Source organism: Eubalaena glacialis, chromosome 17, assembly GCF_028564815.1.
Source record: "Eubalaena glacialis isolate mEubGla1 chromosome 17, mEubGla1.1.hap2.+ XY, whole genome shotgun sequence".
NCBI lineage: Eukaryota > Metazoa > Chordata > Mammalia > Artiodactyla > Balaenidae > Eubalaena > Eubalaena glacialis.
The window spans coordinates 29,485,354-29,501,984 of NC_083732.1; the positions used below are offsets into that span (position 1 = coordinate 29,485,354).

General features: G+C 39.7%; 1 protein-coding gene across 1 annotated transcript; it reads left to right on the forward strand.

Annotated features, from left to right (window-relative positions):
• The first annotated feature begins 6,231 nt into the window (after positions 1 to 6,231).
• CA3 (carbonic anhydrase 3) lies at positions 6,232 to 15,636 on the forward strand. Its single transcript, XM_061171350.1, has 7 exons — positions 6,232 to 6,510; positions 7,255 to 7,452; positions 9,643 to 9,761; positions 11,497 to 11,589; positions 12,633 to 12,695; positions 13,551 to 13,706; positions 14,670 to 15,636. Exons 1-7 carry the CDS (start codon positions 6,477 to 6,479, stop codon positions 14,787 to 14,789), a joined length of 783 nt encoding a protein of 260 aa, XP_061027333.1. The 5' UTR covers positions 6,232 to 6,476; the 3' UTR covers positions 14,790 to 15,636.
• The last annotated feature ends 995 nt before the right edge of the window (positions 15,637 to 16,631 follow it).

Consider the following 16,631-nt stretch of genomic DNA (forward strand, 5'->3'; position numbering starts at 1 on the left):
TATAATTTTAAAAAGAACAAAAAAACCTCCCAGCGAACAAAAGTCCAGGACTGGATGGCTTCACAGGGGAATTCTACCCAACATATAAAGAACACCTAATACCTAACCTCCTCAAGCTATTCAAAAAATTGAAGAGGAGGGGACTTCCCTGGAGGTCCAGTGGTTAAAATTCTGCACTTCCATTGCAGGGGGCACGGGTTCAATCCCTGGTCGGGGAACTAAGATCCTGCATGCCACACGGCGCAGCCAAGAAAAAAAAAATTGAAGAGGAGGGAACATTCCCAAATTCGTTCTACAAGACCACCATTACCTCATAACAAAACCAGACAAAGACACTACAAAAAAAGAAATTGCAGGCTAAGGGCTTCCCTGGTGGTGCAGTGGTTGAGAATCTGCCTGCCAATGCAGGGAACACGGGTTTGAGCCCTGGTCTGGGAAGATCCCACATGCCGCGGAGCAGCTAGGCCCGTGAGCCACAATTACTGAGCCTGCGTGTCTGGAGCCTGTGCTCCCCAACAAGAGAGGCTGCGATAGTGAGAGGCTGCGATAGTGAGAGGCCCGTGCACCGCGATGAAGAGTGGCCCCCGCTTGCCGCAACTAGAGAAAGCCCTCGCACAGAAACGAAGACCCAACACAGCCATAAATAAATAAATAAATAAATAAAAATTAAAAAAAAAAAAAAGAAATGGTCCATGTCACTTTCACTAAAAAAAAAAAAAAAAAAAAAAAAGAAATTGCAGGCTAATATCTCTGGTGAATATAGATGCCAAAATCCTCAACAAAATATTAGCAAACTGAATTAAAGAATACATAAAAAATATCATACACCATGATCAATGGGATTTGTTCCTGGGATGCAAGGATAGTTCAATATCCACGAATTGACCAAAGTGATACACTACATTAAGAAAAGGAAGAATAAAAATCACATGATCATCTCAATAAATGTAAAAAAAGCATTTGACAAAACTCAACACCCATTCATGACAAAAACTCTCATCAAAGTTGGTATACAGGGAACATATTTCAATATAATAAAGGCTATTTATGACAAACCTGCAGCTAACACCATACTCAATGGTGAAAAGCTGACAGATTTTCCTCTAAAAACAGGAATAAGACAAGGATGCCCACTCTTGCCACTTCTGTTTAACATAGTATTGGATGTCCTAGTTACAGCAATCAGGTAAGAAAAAGAAATAAAAGACATTCAAATGGGAAGGGTAGGAGTAAAAGTGTCACTATTTGCAGAAGACACAATACTGTATATAGAAAACCCTAAAGTCTCCACCCAAAAACTATAAGAACTAATCAATGAATTCAGCAAAGTTGCAGGATACAAGATTAATATACAGAAATCTGTTGCTTTTCTATACACTAAAAGTGAACTATCAGAAAGAGAAAACAAGAAAATAATTCTGTTTGAAATTGTATCAATAGAATAAAATACCTAGGAATACACTTAACCAAGGAGGTGAAAGGCTTCTACTCTGAAAACTATAAGACACTGATGAAGGAAATTGAAGATGACACAAATAAATGGAAAGGTATCCCATGTTTATGGATTAGAAGAATTAATATTGTTAAACTGTCATTACTACCCAAAGCAATCAACAGATTTAATGCAATCCCTATCAGAATATCCATGACATTTTCACAGACTAGAACAATAATCCTAAAATTTACAGGGAACCACAAAAGACTCCAAATAGCCAAAGCAATCTTGAGAAAGAAAAACTGAGCTGGAGGTATCATGCTCCCTGACTTTAGACTGTACTACAAAGTTGTCAAAACAGTATGGTACTGACACAAAAACAGATACATAGATCAATGGAACAGTAGAGAGTGCCCAGAAATAAACCCACACACCTATTGTCATTTAATCTATGACAAAAGAGACAAGAATATACAATGGAGAAAAGATAGTCTCTTCAATAAGTGGTGCTGGGAAAATTGGACAGCTACAATAAAAGAATGAAATTAGAACGTTTTCTCATAACATATACAAAAAAAAACTCACAAAACCAAAAACCTCAAAATGGATTAAAGACCTAACTGGAGGACCAGAAACTACAAAACTCCTAGAAGAAAACATAGGTAGAACACTCTTTGACATAAATCGTAGCAATATTTTTGGATCTATCTCCTAAGGCAATGAAAACAAAAAGCAAAAATAAGCAAATGGGACCTCATCAAACTTGAAACCTTTGCACAGAAAAGGAAACTTCAACAAAACAAAAAGACAACCTACTGAATGGGAGAAAATACTTGCAAATGATATGTCCAATAAAGGGTTAATATCCAAAATATATGAACAGCTCATACAACTCAATATCAAAAAACCAAACAATCTGATTAAAAAATGGGCAGAAGAACTGGATTTTTCCAAAGATATATAGATGGGCAGCAGGCACACAAAAAGGTGCTCAACATTACTAATCATCAGAGAAATGGAAATCAAAATCATAAGAAGATATCACTTCACTCCTGTCAGAATGGCTAGCGTCGAAAAGTACAAATAACAAATGTTGGCAAGGATATGGAGAAGAGCGAACCCAAGTACACTGCTGGTGGGAACATAAACTGGTGCAGCCACTATGGGAAACAGTATGGAATTTCCTCAAAAAACTAAAAATAGAACAACCATATGATCCAGCAATTCCACTCCTGGGTATACATAAGAGGAAAATTAAACCATTACTTTGAAAAGATGCATGCACCCCAATATTCATAGCAGCATTACTTACAATAGCCAAGATATGAAAGCAACCTAAGTGTCCATCAACAGTTGAATGGATAAAGAAGATGTGTCACACACACACACACACACACACACACACACACACAGTGGAATGCTGCTCAGCCATAATAAAGAATGAAATTCTGCCATTTGCAACAACATGGATGGACCTGAAGGGTATTATGCTTAGTAAAATAAATCAGACAAAGACAAACACTGTGTGTTATCACTTATATGTGAACTCTAAAAAGTAAAAGAAACGAACGAATTTACAAAACAGAAACAGATTCACAGATATAGAGATCAAACTAGTGGTTACCATTGGGGAAAAGGAATGGGTGAGGAGCAAGATAAGGATAGGGTATTAAGAGGTATAAACGACTATGCCTAAAATAAATAAGCTACAAGTATATATTGTACAACAGAGGGAATATAGCTGATATTTTATAATGATTTTAAATGGAGTATAATCTATAAAAATATTATACACCTGAAAATATTGAGTTGTACATCTGAAATTAATATAATATTGTAAATCAACTATACTTCAATTTTAAAAAAGAATTAGAAATATAAGGATGTACACATGAAACTTACATAATGTTATAAACCAATGTTACCTCAATCAAAAATAAATTAAAAAAGAGATAAACTGAAGGCTAAAAATTATTTTTTTAAATTTTTTATTAGCCATATTTACATTTGTATCCCAGAATTTGTTCTCTGAAAATAAAAATGTGGTAGAAAATACATATCCCTATAACATATGAGATATTTAAGCACAATTATGTAATTACTTCAAATCCTAATTTATGCTTTGATTGCAGAGGTGAATAAATAGGCAATTTCTCACTTCTTTTGTTTGTTTCTGATGCACTAGAAACACCAAATGTATCAACTTGCAGAAGATTTGACTTGGTTATATTACCTAGCATCTTGCAAAATAAAATGCCAAATCTAGAGTAAAAATATGTTTAAATTTTATCAACTTAGATCTTTCGAGTTTATAATTTTAACATACCACCTGAAACTTCTACATTCAGACACTCCCTCCTCTCAATAATTTTATTTATCCAAATTATCTTCCTTTATTACTCTGTTCTCTCTCTCTCTCTCTTCCTTTCCCTGTATGAACACACTCATTTTGGGGGATAAATCTTACAAATTGCCCAATACATCAACTTTCCAATAATAGTGCTAAGAGAAATTCTATGTACATGCTAAGGGATGATTTGTAGCTCTTTTTCTGGCATGATTTTTCTCAATGTATACCTAACAGTTTTCTTTTTTCAAGCCAACTCCAGAAATCTCAGTGTCTTGGACACAATTTAGATTTTTCTCTTTGCTCTGTTGACAGGGAATTTTCAAATTTATAGACAAACATGCTGGAGTAAATCAATTCATATGCAGATGATTAATTTGGGGTTTCTGAAAAATATATTATGGTCTAAAATGACATGATATAAACTGTCTTGAAATTCCAATTTTGATTAACTCTCACAAGAAAGTACAATGAAAAAACCAACATTAGTTTTCAAGACCACAAGCCCAAACCTATTAAACATTTCACTTTGCAAATTCTAACTAGTGTTTATGTGAAATTATGTGCTATTGTGCAAGTGTTTAATTTATTACTTTGCACAGTCTTTTTAAAATTTTAATTAATGACAACCCATTTTAAAACTCTATGCATAAATAGTAACAATATGATGAATTCCTGGATTGTTGGCCTTGCTTGGTATAAAGACTTTATTAAAAAACTTTACCTGTATCATTACTGTATCAAATAACATGAAATTTAGTTATCAATCTTCTAACCACATATAGCAGAAAAAGAGAGATGGAAACAATTTCGTGAATTGGCACAGGATCGTAGTTTACTAATACAAATAATTATGCAGAATATAACCTCTATTAACCACAAACTACAGCAGCACACTATCACAGTGAAGCAGAAAAATGGCCCAGATATGCCAACTCAGTAGCCTTTCTAATCCAACACTGACATATTTGAGCTCAGAGTCTAAGGGCATTTGCATTGCTGTTTGCTTGGATTTTCCAAACCATCTCAGTTCTTGATTCCACATCGCTGTTGTGTGGATCAAATAATCCCTGGTCACAAAAATACGCTGGGGAGTGACTCCCCTGGCGTCCAGGTTATGAGTGTGGTTAGTCATTCCACATGCCTTGGGGATGAGCTATCTTTACCATGATGAGAGATTTCCTTTTCAAGTTTTGTAATTCCCAAATACAAAAGCCTAACATCAATAAAAGTCAAAGTAATTAAGAAAATGTATATTACAACCTTGTTCAAGACAGCACTGGAATTAGGCTTATCTCTTCTTGCTGTCTTTTTTAGAAATAAAATTAATACTGACCTGGAACAAAGAAAAAAATTTATATACTCTTAAAACTGTAAATACCTACTACACTGGTTCTTCAGTGTGAACTACAACCAGACGTTTAAAAATATATCTTCGACATGTGCACACTGGATACGCCAGTTCTGTTCTCCTTTTGTGTGGGTTATCGTACTATAAAACAACTTGGGAGGGGGAGAAAAAAAATACAAAGCAATTCTGGAAAATTTTCCGCTCTCTTTTCTTCCAGTCTTTCATTATGTCTTGGAAAATGAGGTCATACGTTTTACACAATATGACTCACTTTATGTTCGTGGCCTTCCAACACTCCAGAAGGTTCTCGACTTTTCGTGAGCAGACTTACAGCTCACGCAGTCGGTAAATCAGGCTCCTGCTCTGCGGTAACCTGCATCCAGATCTCTCCCCGATTCCCGAGACCCAGCCCTCGGAGTCCTGAGGACCAAAGGGACCCACGAGGTTAAGAAATGCTGCCTGGTGTGGTTCAGGGATCTGGCATCGTCAATCTCTCAAGAATAACAGAGTTAGAGAACCTGCCCTCCGGCCTCTTTCTTCCCATCCTTTGCTGCTAGGATTTTACAAGTTGCCTGCAAGGGAGTCAAACATGGGTCAGGCAAACAAACGTGTTCTTTCCAGCCACCGAAACCGGATCGCTGGAGCGAAATAAACCCGCAGAAGCATCTGGAGACCGCAGCCAGACCGGCAGCCTGCGCTAAAAGCAACTTCTAAGTGAGGCTGCAAGTGCCGGCGGGGTGCAGATTTTAGTTGGAGGCTAAGCACAACTACCACGCCCCATCCCCCCTTACCAAAAAAAAAAAAAAAAAAAAAGCTTGGAGGAGGGAGGGAGGGAGGAGGGAGGAGGAGGAGGCAAAAGTCGCCGGCATTTCTGCATATCGGCGCCCGGGGTTAGAGAGCCGTGCAGCTTTAGGAGCCGGGAGGGAGGAATAGAAGGGCCAGGAGAAGCGCTCCCAGGGAGAGGGGAGGGGAGGAGAGGGGAGGGGACGGGAGGAGAGGGGAGGGGAGGGGAGGAGAGGGGAGGGGAGGGGAGGAGAGGGGAGGGGAGGGGAGGAGAGGGGAGGGGAGGGGAGGAGAGGGGAGGGGGAGGGAGAGGTGAGGGGAAGGATGCCCTCCGCCCATCTCCCCCCACCCCGACAGCTGTCCAGCTTTTGGAATTCATTGGCTTCCCCACTCCGCCTCCCAAATACCACCCCAATCCTGTTTAGCCCCCCACCCCACCCTCGCTGACCTAATAAGGCCGTGCAAGTGTGGGGGGACCTATATAAAAGGTGAGGGCTCACGGGGACTGTGCACGGCGGAGGAGAGAAGGCAGCAGCCGTCCAGTGCCCAAGAAAACGACCATGGCCAAGGAGTGGGGCTACGCCGACCACAACGGTGAGTGTGGGCAGTGGCTCCCGGTCAGTCCGGGATGGTGCTGCTCAGAAAGTGCGCACCTCCAGCAAGTGCGGTGCAGTAGATGGAAACTAACATTTACCGAGCACTTCCCGAGTGCCAAACACTGCTGACCCTTTTACTTTTTATCTGATTTAGTTCTCCGTGGTGTGGAGCTGTTATTACTCCCATTGGAGGAAACTGAAGCGCAGAGAGGTTCGGTAACTAGCCCAGATCGCAGTGCCTCTGACGGAGAAGTCAGACCACCGAGGGCCAGTTCTCACTGTCCCCTTCTCCATGATACTGGGCAAGCACTTAACCTCTCTGAGCCTGGTATTGGTCTAAGCTGCTCTGCCTGCAGCTCCTGCTTACCCATGGGAAAAGGAATATGGATATGCTCTGAAATCTACTTAGGGTCAGTGTTATTTTATTCCAGCTCTATGACAGAAGATGGCATTGGTAAAACATGTGATGAAGTCCACTTCAAAAATAAGGCTTTGAGGCTATATTTGAGCAAATACACGGAAAATTTGAGGAAATACACGGAGTTAAGTATAGTCTCCAGGTACACTATTAACAAAACTATGAACAGGTCTTAAACACTAAGCCTTGTATTGCCCAATCTGATATTCAAGACCTTTTTATAATCACTGGCTAGCCTCTGTGTATTTTGCTGGTTTAGTCACTTAGAAAGAGGGCTTGGATTGTGCCACCAAATAAATAAATCCCCTCACTTTGATTTCCCAGGTCCTGACCACTGGCATGAACTTTACCCGATTGCCAAGGGAGACAACCAGTCGCCCATTGAATTGCACACTAAAGACATCAAGCACGACCCTTCCCTGAAGCCATGGTCAGCATCTTATGACCCCGGATCTGCCAAGACCATCCTGAACAATGGGAAGACCTGCAGGGTTGTGTTTGATGATACTTATGACAGGTCAAGTAAGTATCACACTTAGGTAGAGACACGTGAACATTTTCAACATCGATATTGGCAAAATGTGATTTATGACACAGCAACAGAATTGGTGGGAAGCGGGGGGCACTTCTTCTCTGAAAAAGGAGATGACATTTGACTTTGCTCTAGTCTTGAAGAATTATGTTTATACATAGAAGAGGAATGTCTCACTCTCTAATGCTGGTCACCCAGGCTGCTACAAAGTGGCCCCATGCCCAAGCTAAAAGTTGGCAATGCATTCCTGAAATGAAGCTTGATAGGGAGGTGATGGTAATGAATCCAAATGAGTGTTCTTCAGGCTCTGATGGTCTACACCTTAGGGGTTTTTTGCTTCCTAACCAAGGCCTGGAGAGCAAGGCTCCCAGTCCCAAAAGTGGCACAGATTCCATTCTACAGAGCAAGGAACATAGCAAAGAAACCAAGTAGGTACTCTCTTCCTCTGCTGTGTGGGTAGGGGCCAATCCAGGGGAGAGAGTAGACCCACTGTATGAATCAAGAAGACTTGCCTTCAATGCTTCAGTGGGGTTCATCTGACTAATCATTTTGGTGAGTGTTTTTGAAGAATCTGACAATTTCTTCTTGAGTTGTGATTTGTATTTGTGTGAAAATGAAAAATCTCATGTTTAAAAAAATCTCTTTATTTCACCTACACTATTAAGCAAATCAATGAAATAAAAGAAGGCTAATTAGAAATGCTTTATTTCACTGTGAATGAAGTAAGAATCTACCTTTAGCATTTTGGTGCTTGATATACAGTAATACATTTTCCTATAACCACATTTGTAAAAAATTTAAAATTATCCTTACTGATGTATAGGAATGAATATTCTCAATAATGTTGTAATTAAAGAGTAATAGTTATAATTTCTACCTACTAGCAGGTTCCAGGTAAGGAATATCATAAAAATATATTTTCTTAAACAATAATCTCGTTGGTATCTGCTACTTTTTTTCTCTTATCCATTTAAATCAAGTTCCATTCTGAAGGATTAGTAACAAAATTAAACAGTATCTGTTAGGTTGGATCACATGAAAATGACTTTTTGTAAGCAAAAATGATTGACTATTGACAATTTCATATAATTCATCCTAATAAATTGGACTCATATGACCAAATAATAACTGTTCCTAGTGGTTGGATAGAAAAAAATGCAATTAATCAAACCAGTCATTCCTACATGACCAAGCTTATACAAGCCTCGTTCTATTGTTTTAGACCTATACTATGGCTTTCAGTGTGCCATTTCAGCACCAACAGTTGGTCAATCTTTTCTAGAATAGCTACCCTCTGAATTCTATTTTGATCTAGCTTATGTTGCTAAATTTTTATTTTAGGGTTTCTGTATAGTTTCCAATATCCTTTAGAAAATATTTGAACTTCTAAATCACTCCCCAGGCTGAATGAAGTGAAACCAAGTTAAGTGCCAGGTTGAGGTATTTGGACAGCAAACTCACATTCATGCTATGGAGAATCATCTCGTTTAGGGGTCCACATTGATTGATTCCCTGGGAAACTTCTGAATTTTCCATTTCCTCTCATTTGAGTAAACACAGTCTGAATTAGACATGGATGAGAGCTCTTGCCTGTAGTACTGAAGAAAAGTGTAGTGAGGCGAGACATGGAGAAGGAATTCACATTTGTTCAGTGATGACTGTGCTGGGCACTGTGATGAGCAGTTTAAAGCCCTTAATCTCATTTAATCCTCACAGCAGCTCTGAAAGGTCAGTATTATTATCACCTTCAGAGAGATGCAGAAATGGGTTCAGAGAAGTTTAGCAATTTGCCTGAGATCACACAACTAGCAGGGGGTGGGGCCGGGATTGGAACCTACGTCTGCCTGGCTCTCAAATATCCTGTTCTCCCCAGTGCGCCACACAACAGACCTGTGCTTTGGTGGTTTTCATTGCCCATCTCCTGTTTTAATTTTATTTTCATACATGTTAAACTGACATTTAAAAAATAATAAAACAAGCAAACAAAATCAGAAAGACAGAGAAGAGAAAGCATTTATTTTGATATAACCCAAGACTTGACTTTGTGAGAAAGAGACCAGTGTGCTTGGGAATGGCACCATCAGCCCAGCCCATCAAGCTTAGGCTATAAGGGCTGTTTAAAGCAGGGCTCTGTAAAAGAAGTGTGAGTTCACTGCTGACCTGGCTTCTCTGAATCACAGTGCTGAGAGGTGGTCCTCTCACTGCACCCTACCGGCTTCGCCAGTTTCATCTTCACTGGGGCTCCTCGGATGATCACGGCTCTGAGCACAGCGTGGATGGAGTCAAGTATGCAGCGGAGGTAGGAGGAATTGCCATTACCCACTCTGGATCTCACCCAGTGAAAACTGAAAACTGAACGATAATGACAGAATAGCATCCAATGCGTTTGCTTCAAGCCTGTAGTTATGAAAAGAGCTGCAATAGTTTAGCATAAACTGAAGCTGCCAAACATTCTAGGTTAGACAGTTAAGAGAGTGTAGGTGAGTTAGTGTCATGCATGAAGAATTTCAAGGTTGTATTTAGAAATTGGATAGCAGCTTAATAATAATATTTTTTAAAAAGCCAGGGACCTGACTGGAACTGAAAAGATAATGGTAGCTAATACTTATTAAGTGCCTACAAGTACTAACTCATTTGATCCTCTCAGCACACTATGAGATGGGTTACAGACAAGGAAACTGAGGCACAGGAAAGTTACATAACAAAGTCACACAGCGCATGAGTGCTAGACCTGTGCTCTACCTTATGCTGATTGGCTTCATAGTTCATCATCCTGCCCAGTGCTCTAAGCTGCCTCTTTTACAAGACTGTGGTGCTTTAAAAATAGCACTTAGTAATTCTGGCTAATGCTCATGCTCTAGTCTCTTAATGAAGGGTGTGCATATGTGTGTGTATGTGTGTGATTTTATATGTACATATGTACTTATACAGAGATAGCTAGATATAGATACACACAATTTAATATGAACAAATACTACTCTCTGTTCCAGTTAACCCATTAATGGAAACCCATGATTTGTAGCTCAGATCAAGGCATCAAATTACAAGGAAATAAGACAAGCCTCCTGCATGTTCTCTGTATAAAGCCAAGCCTATAAGGGGTGACAAATGCCCTGGAGGTGAGGATATTCTATTTGTACTGCCAAACTCTTCCAGAGGCAGACTCTGGTCAACCATAGGAGCTGAGACAGAAACCTTGGAGCCACTTGTGGACACTCTCTTAGGCAGCATCATTAGGCAGCCTAACTAAATTTGACTAAACCGTTAAACTAAACTATAGGAGACCCGAAGTACTTCCCTGTGATCATTTCTCTACAGCCCATCTAGACAGCCAGTGACAGGATAAATTAATTGAGAATGCCTTCCAGACATCTTTCCCCACAAATGGGGAAAGTTTAGTATATTCCTTACAAATGTGGGCAAGGCTTGCAGTTTGGTCTTTACATGTGGGATTATCTCACACTTTTGGTCTTGAATAAAATACTTCTAAATTGCCATGAACTATTGTATTCTCTTGCCATTCTATATAATGCAATGTGAAAAATTTGACTAATTTAACTAGTGTCTATCTTAGCACCTCAACATTATTAAGGTAAGGTTACCACCCGGTTCTAGACCATTTGTTGCTGAAAGGAGAGAGGCATGAAGACACCTAAGAATTTGTCCCCTTATTTTTCCTCTCCTACTTCCCAGTTAGTTGTGACTTTAGAATGCTAGCAGATTCCTGTTTATAACTCTGTGTTTCACTGTTTGATTTGGTCAGAAAAAGGACTAATGTTGTACAAAGCTAAAATAATATTTTGAATTGGTTTAACGAAAGTTCAGTTTTCACCGATTCTACCTATCATAACTTTTAATTTGAACCATTAAAAGTCTTACCAAAATATTGCATGTTAATTTTTAGAATTCTGTCAACTTCTGTGAGAGTGTTCAGCAACCTTAGACTGTATAATTATTGGGTTTACTGTGAATAATTTTATACTTATTTCCTTATTTTAGGAATTTACCTCATAACCTCTGTTCTATGGTTTCAGCTTCATTTGGTTCACTGGAATTCAAAGTATAACAGTTTTGGAAGTGCTCTGAAGCAACCTGACGGAGTAGCTGTGATTGGCATTTTTCTGAAGGTAAGGTAAAAATTGACCATATATTTTTTTCAAAGTTTAGTTCCTTATCAATGCTTAAGTTTTACTCCCTCCTTTTATTTAAAGGGGAGAGAGGAATGAATTTCAGTATTCATTCAACTAGTCAAGATATTTCTGTTAAGATCAGCTCAAAATTTTTTGCTCTCCCTTAAAAGAGTAACTTTTGCCATACTTCAGTACCCCTAGCACTTCTAAATTTTCTCAAGATGCAGGATGTATGTGTGTGTGTGTGGTGTGTGTGTAGGGGCAGTGGAGATGGAGCCTTTGAAGGCGCTTATTTCACTGGCAGTGAGGGCAAGGGCAGCATTGTTCATTACCCTTTCCTGCTACTCCACGTCAATTGCAGTGGAAACCAGAAAAGCCAATGTTGGGAACGTCTGTGATGCCGAGTCCCTGGCTGGACATCCACTCGGCTTAGGGTGGCCACCACTCACATGATCCCAGGCTAAGATAGCACATGGAATGTGTGTGTTGTTGAGCCAGCCTTGGTTTAGAGAGGACTTAGTGTCATTAACACATGAATTCAGTGGTAACATAACCAAGATTTTAAGCCAGAGGTGAAAATCTAGCTTCTTTCTTTTTGAATGACCTAATTTGTTTTATGTTCTGAATTCATTGGGTCATTTTCAGTGCTTGAACACAGTACTACAGGAAGTGGAGTGGGTCTGAGCAGAAAGACAACGAGTTTAGTTTTAGATACATTGAATCCATCCTAGCTCTAATTCTATTAGAAAGAAAAGTAGACTGACTTCACAGAGAAGGTCAAGGACATAGATGTCAATCAACATGTAATTTGTGGTTTTGTACTTCAGAGGCCTGGAGTCCAAGTTTAGTTCAGAAAATATATACTCTAAAATCTTGGGGGGGGGAATAAACTTATGTTTTTGCTTAGTACAAGATATTCTGACAGATTTATAAACACTAGTTGTAGATGGATGGATTAAAATTAGTTTTTAAGACAATCCTAAATTATGGAGAAGAGAAAACTATAGTTGTTGGTTTACTTTTTCTTTTTTTTTTTACAGATAGGACATGAGAAAGGCGAGTTCCAGCTGCTCCTTGATGCGCTGGACAAAATTAAGACGAAGGTAAAAAAAATCATTTTCCCTCCCAGAACATAAAAGCAGGGTATGTCAATTTTTTCTTTTTACATTTTCAAGTGTATTTCTTTCACCTAAAATCTGTTAGTAAGTTTGATGAATATGCTAAGCATACATATAAAAGCAAATGCTATTATATTTGTATGTATATTTTTATGGTTTATAGGTTTTAGAGCAGTTTCACATACATAAGTTTATTTAATCCTCATAGTCAACCTGTCAGATAACTACATTTTTAATGAAGTGTTTGAGAGAGAAGTTGAGTGGTGTTCCCCTGCCCAACACACACACACACACACACACACACACACACACACTTACACACATGCAGAGGTACTAAATGTTTGGGTCCTAGTGTTTCCCTTTCTCTCCTGGGTGGTACCTGTATATTTTAAATCTTAACAGTAGATTCTTCTACTTAGCAGACTCACTTTAATTCTTTCTGTTCTAATCAAACGCTTTATAGTTTTACCACCAGAGAAAGTAAGTATTCTGAGTATGATACTCAATAAAAATGCAAGTCTGTTTTGTATCATCGAGAACCACAGCATTAACTTGTACGAAATATTTCTGTTACAGTTTAGAATGAGTTTGTCCTTTTTCTTGAGAAATGATAGATTTATAGTGCTACCTAGAGTGAATAAGGAATAAAATTGACTGTAGCAAAGTCATACCATGCAAACCAGCCTCCCCCATCTGCCCTTTATTTCTGAAAGGCACGTCCTTGTTCACAAGCTCCGTTTTCTCTGTTGCATTTGAAATCCATTCTCCCCAAACGGTGAGACGCTGGGGCAGGCAATGCGCGTGCGTCCGCTCACCGCGCTGGGTCCCGCTGTCTCCCAGGGCAAGGAGGCCCCCTTCACGAACTTCGACCCGTCCTGCCTGTTCCCCGCCTGCCGAGACTACTGGACCTACCACGGCTCCTTCACCACGCCGCCCTGCGAGGAGTGCATCGTGTGGCTCCTGCTGAAGGAGCCGGTCACCGTGAGCCACGAACAGGTGAGCGGCGGCCGCGGGCCGGCCTTGAGAGCACGCTGACTTACCGTCGCCGGCGGGCTCTGTGAGATACAGACGCTAAACTGAAAATATAAAGCAATAGATGCTTACGGAACAGCTCTGCGACTGGAGATTTCATAGTTTGCCCCGGTTAATTACGATCAGCCTGTTTAACTTTCTAAAGCTCAACTTCCAAAGGGCACCAGGCTAAATGCAAAAACATTTAAAGGTGGCGGTGATGCTGAACAATGCCCGAGTTTGTGCTCTAGAAACACTGAAGGGTACAGATCCATATGAGTTAGACTTTGCTAATTTGGAGAACTCCCAAATACTGAGCCCTGTTTAGGAGATGGAATGGTAAATACAGGCCTGGGGAGAAGATGCTGGTGGAAGGGATTGAACATCCTTGTGAGGTGTGTACTGGTTCCCCAGTTTTACAGCTAAGTAGGCTGAGGCTCAGATAGGTTAAGCAGTTTGCTCATGATCACACAGCCAAGGGCAGGATCTGAGATTGCACCTCCAGTCTGTCTGCTTTCAATACCTTCGACCTCTCTCCTCAGGCCTCCCTTCTAAATGTTCATGTAAATTGACTTCATTAACTTATGCAATGAAGGGCCAATTGAGCTTATTAGTTGCACTGTCTTCCACTCCTACATAAGGGATAGATTTCATACTGATCTGTCAAATTAAAATAATTGTTTCAGAATTCAGGAGGAAAAGGTTTTGACCAGAGGGTATGGTGATCCTGTATAAAAGGAAGAAAAGTGTTTTTACAAATTGAAAAAAAAAAAGAAAAAAAAAAAAGGTTTTTGTTACTCAGAACCAAATAACTCTGGACTGGACATTGGAGACAGGTTTTGTAGTTTGCTTGTTTAGAAAGCTGGCGATTTCTAACTCTTTGTCACACGCTTAATGTGTCCACTTGGTCCGAATGTCATGCTGACAGCCTTCCCTCGCCCCTTGCAGATGGCCAAGCTGCGGGGCCTCTACTCCAGCGTGGAAAATGAGCCCCCGGTGCACCTGGTGAGGAACTGGCGCCCTCCACAGCCTATCAAAGGCAGGATAGTGAAGGCCTCCTTCAAGTGAGGCTGCTGGAGCTTGCCCTCCTCAGGAAAGGAAACCGACAGTGCAGAGCTTGGTTCCTTGCCTCCTTTTGGTGCTTCTTACTCCAAGTACATTTCACTTTTCCATAGCAAGCAATGAAGATGAGAGATGTGATCACCAAGAAACCGGAATTAACTATTGACAAGATCTAATATGAAAGCATTTGGCCTTTTTAATAATCACCTTTCCTGTAAAAACAGCATTTCTAGTAAGGTTTCAAAGAAGAAGAAACAGAGTTGGAAGAGGAAAGGTAGAGAAAAATGGCTGTTGGGCACTGTTTTTGTGTCATCTTAAATTTCACAGAACTTCAGTTTACTCTTTTCATGTTATGAGTTACCCATCTTAAAGAAATAATGAGTAATTATATACGTGGGGGTAGAGGTGTCTGAAGATCATATAACAATTCAGCATAAGCCAGAAATTAAAATGACTGTGGATACCAAGAATTGAGATGGTGATGTGTTTTAACCTTTAAATAAAACCAATAAGAGGTCCATCACTTATTCACATTTAAACTACTGTAAAGATTGCCTGGTTTTGATTATCAATGAAAGTAAAATACACTGACTAGGAATTTTTTTTAAAAATTGACCCGTTATTTGAATGCTTTCTTCATAAAGATGTTGACTTTATCCTCATATTTTTCTTTACCTGAAGGAGGGCCATTTATTTTTCATTTTACTACTTTTATCTTTGCATGCTTATTAAAATAAAAACTGCCTCTGATAGCTTTCTAATTTGAGCGTGGGATTAATGATTCCTAGAACATGCAGGAGTGAATGCCTGCACTTGAAGTAAAAGCAGTTGTACTGATCATCAAAACTAATAAAGACATGAATGTAAACAATTGAGTGTTGTGTTTTTTAAGGAGGGAGAACATTGTAAGTTTGTTTTTATAACTGAAGTGACTCAAATTCTGAGTTGGATTGGAAGCTACATTCCTTGTAGAGCAGCTGAAGCAATTACTGGGGGCCTTCCGAGGAAATTGCAGACCAGAAGAGGAATGTGTAGCCATACATTTGACAGTGTGGACTAGTTTCCAGAAGCCTCAAAGTTGGTTTAGGATTCTGGGGTCCATACCAGTACCATGGTTGCTAACTTAGGGGCATGGAATCAAGTCAGACTGTAGCCTTTACGTCCTTATTTTTTTAAATGTGCATCAAGATAACACCAGTCTAACACTGCAAAAATCCATACATTGAGACCTTCAAAAATATCTTTAGACATAAAGTCTAATTTTGCAGTTAGTGGCTTTGATAAATCTTTTATCACGTCACTGGCTAATATGTTAACTTACTTTCAAAAATGGCAGCAATAATTGAATTACCCTAAGGAATGAAAATGGTATTGGGTCAGGAGAGTCCTGCAATGCTGGAAGTCAAGTCATGTGACAGAGTCCTAGGAGGCTAATGTTATTTAATGGTTTACCACTTGGGTGAAGTAAAACCAGGTTGGTCAGTGCAAACTGGTTGTGTTAATTAAACCCCTTGAAATTAGTAGGTGTGGAGCTTTCATCAGTTAGTGGTAATACACAAACTGATTCTCTCAGGGTACTTGGTAATGCTGGGAGCACTGTAAAAATGTACCCAATGTACACTCTTATGTGGTGGAGGAACATATGACTTAATTCTAGCTACAATGGTGCTTACACAAGCTTACACAGGCTGGACAAGGCTGGAACTGTTTTAAGGGAAAATGTCTAATCAAGAGAAGGTATCTCCCTAGACCATGAGCTCCATTAGGGCACAGACATGAATCTTGTACACTAACATCCCCCTTTTTGCCTAGTATGGTGTCTGGCACTTGATAAGCACTCAATAAACA

Excerpts from the sequence above, each read along its gene's own strand:
- CA3 (XM_061171350.1), top strand. The coding sequence starts at position 6,477 with ATGGCCAAGGAGTGGGGCTACGCCGACCACAACG. Across the intron at positions 9,762-11,496 it reads GAGTCAAGTATGCAGCGGAG|CTTCATTTGGTTCACTGGAA; the intron begins GTAGGAGGAATT and ends CTATGGTTTCAG. Across the intron at positions 11,590-12,632 it reads TGATTGGCATTTTTCTGAAG|ATAGGACATGAGAAAGGCGA; the intron begins GTAAGGTAAAAA and ends TTTTTTTTACAG.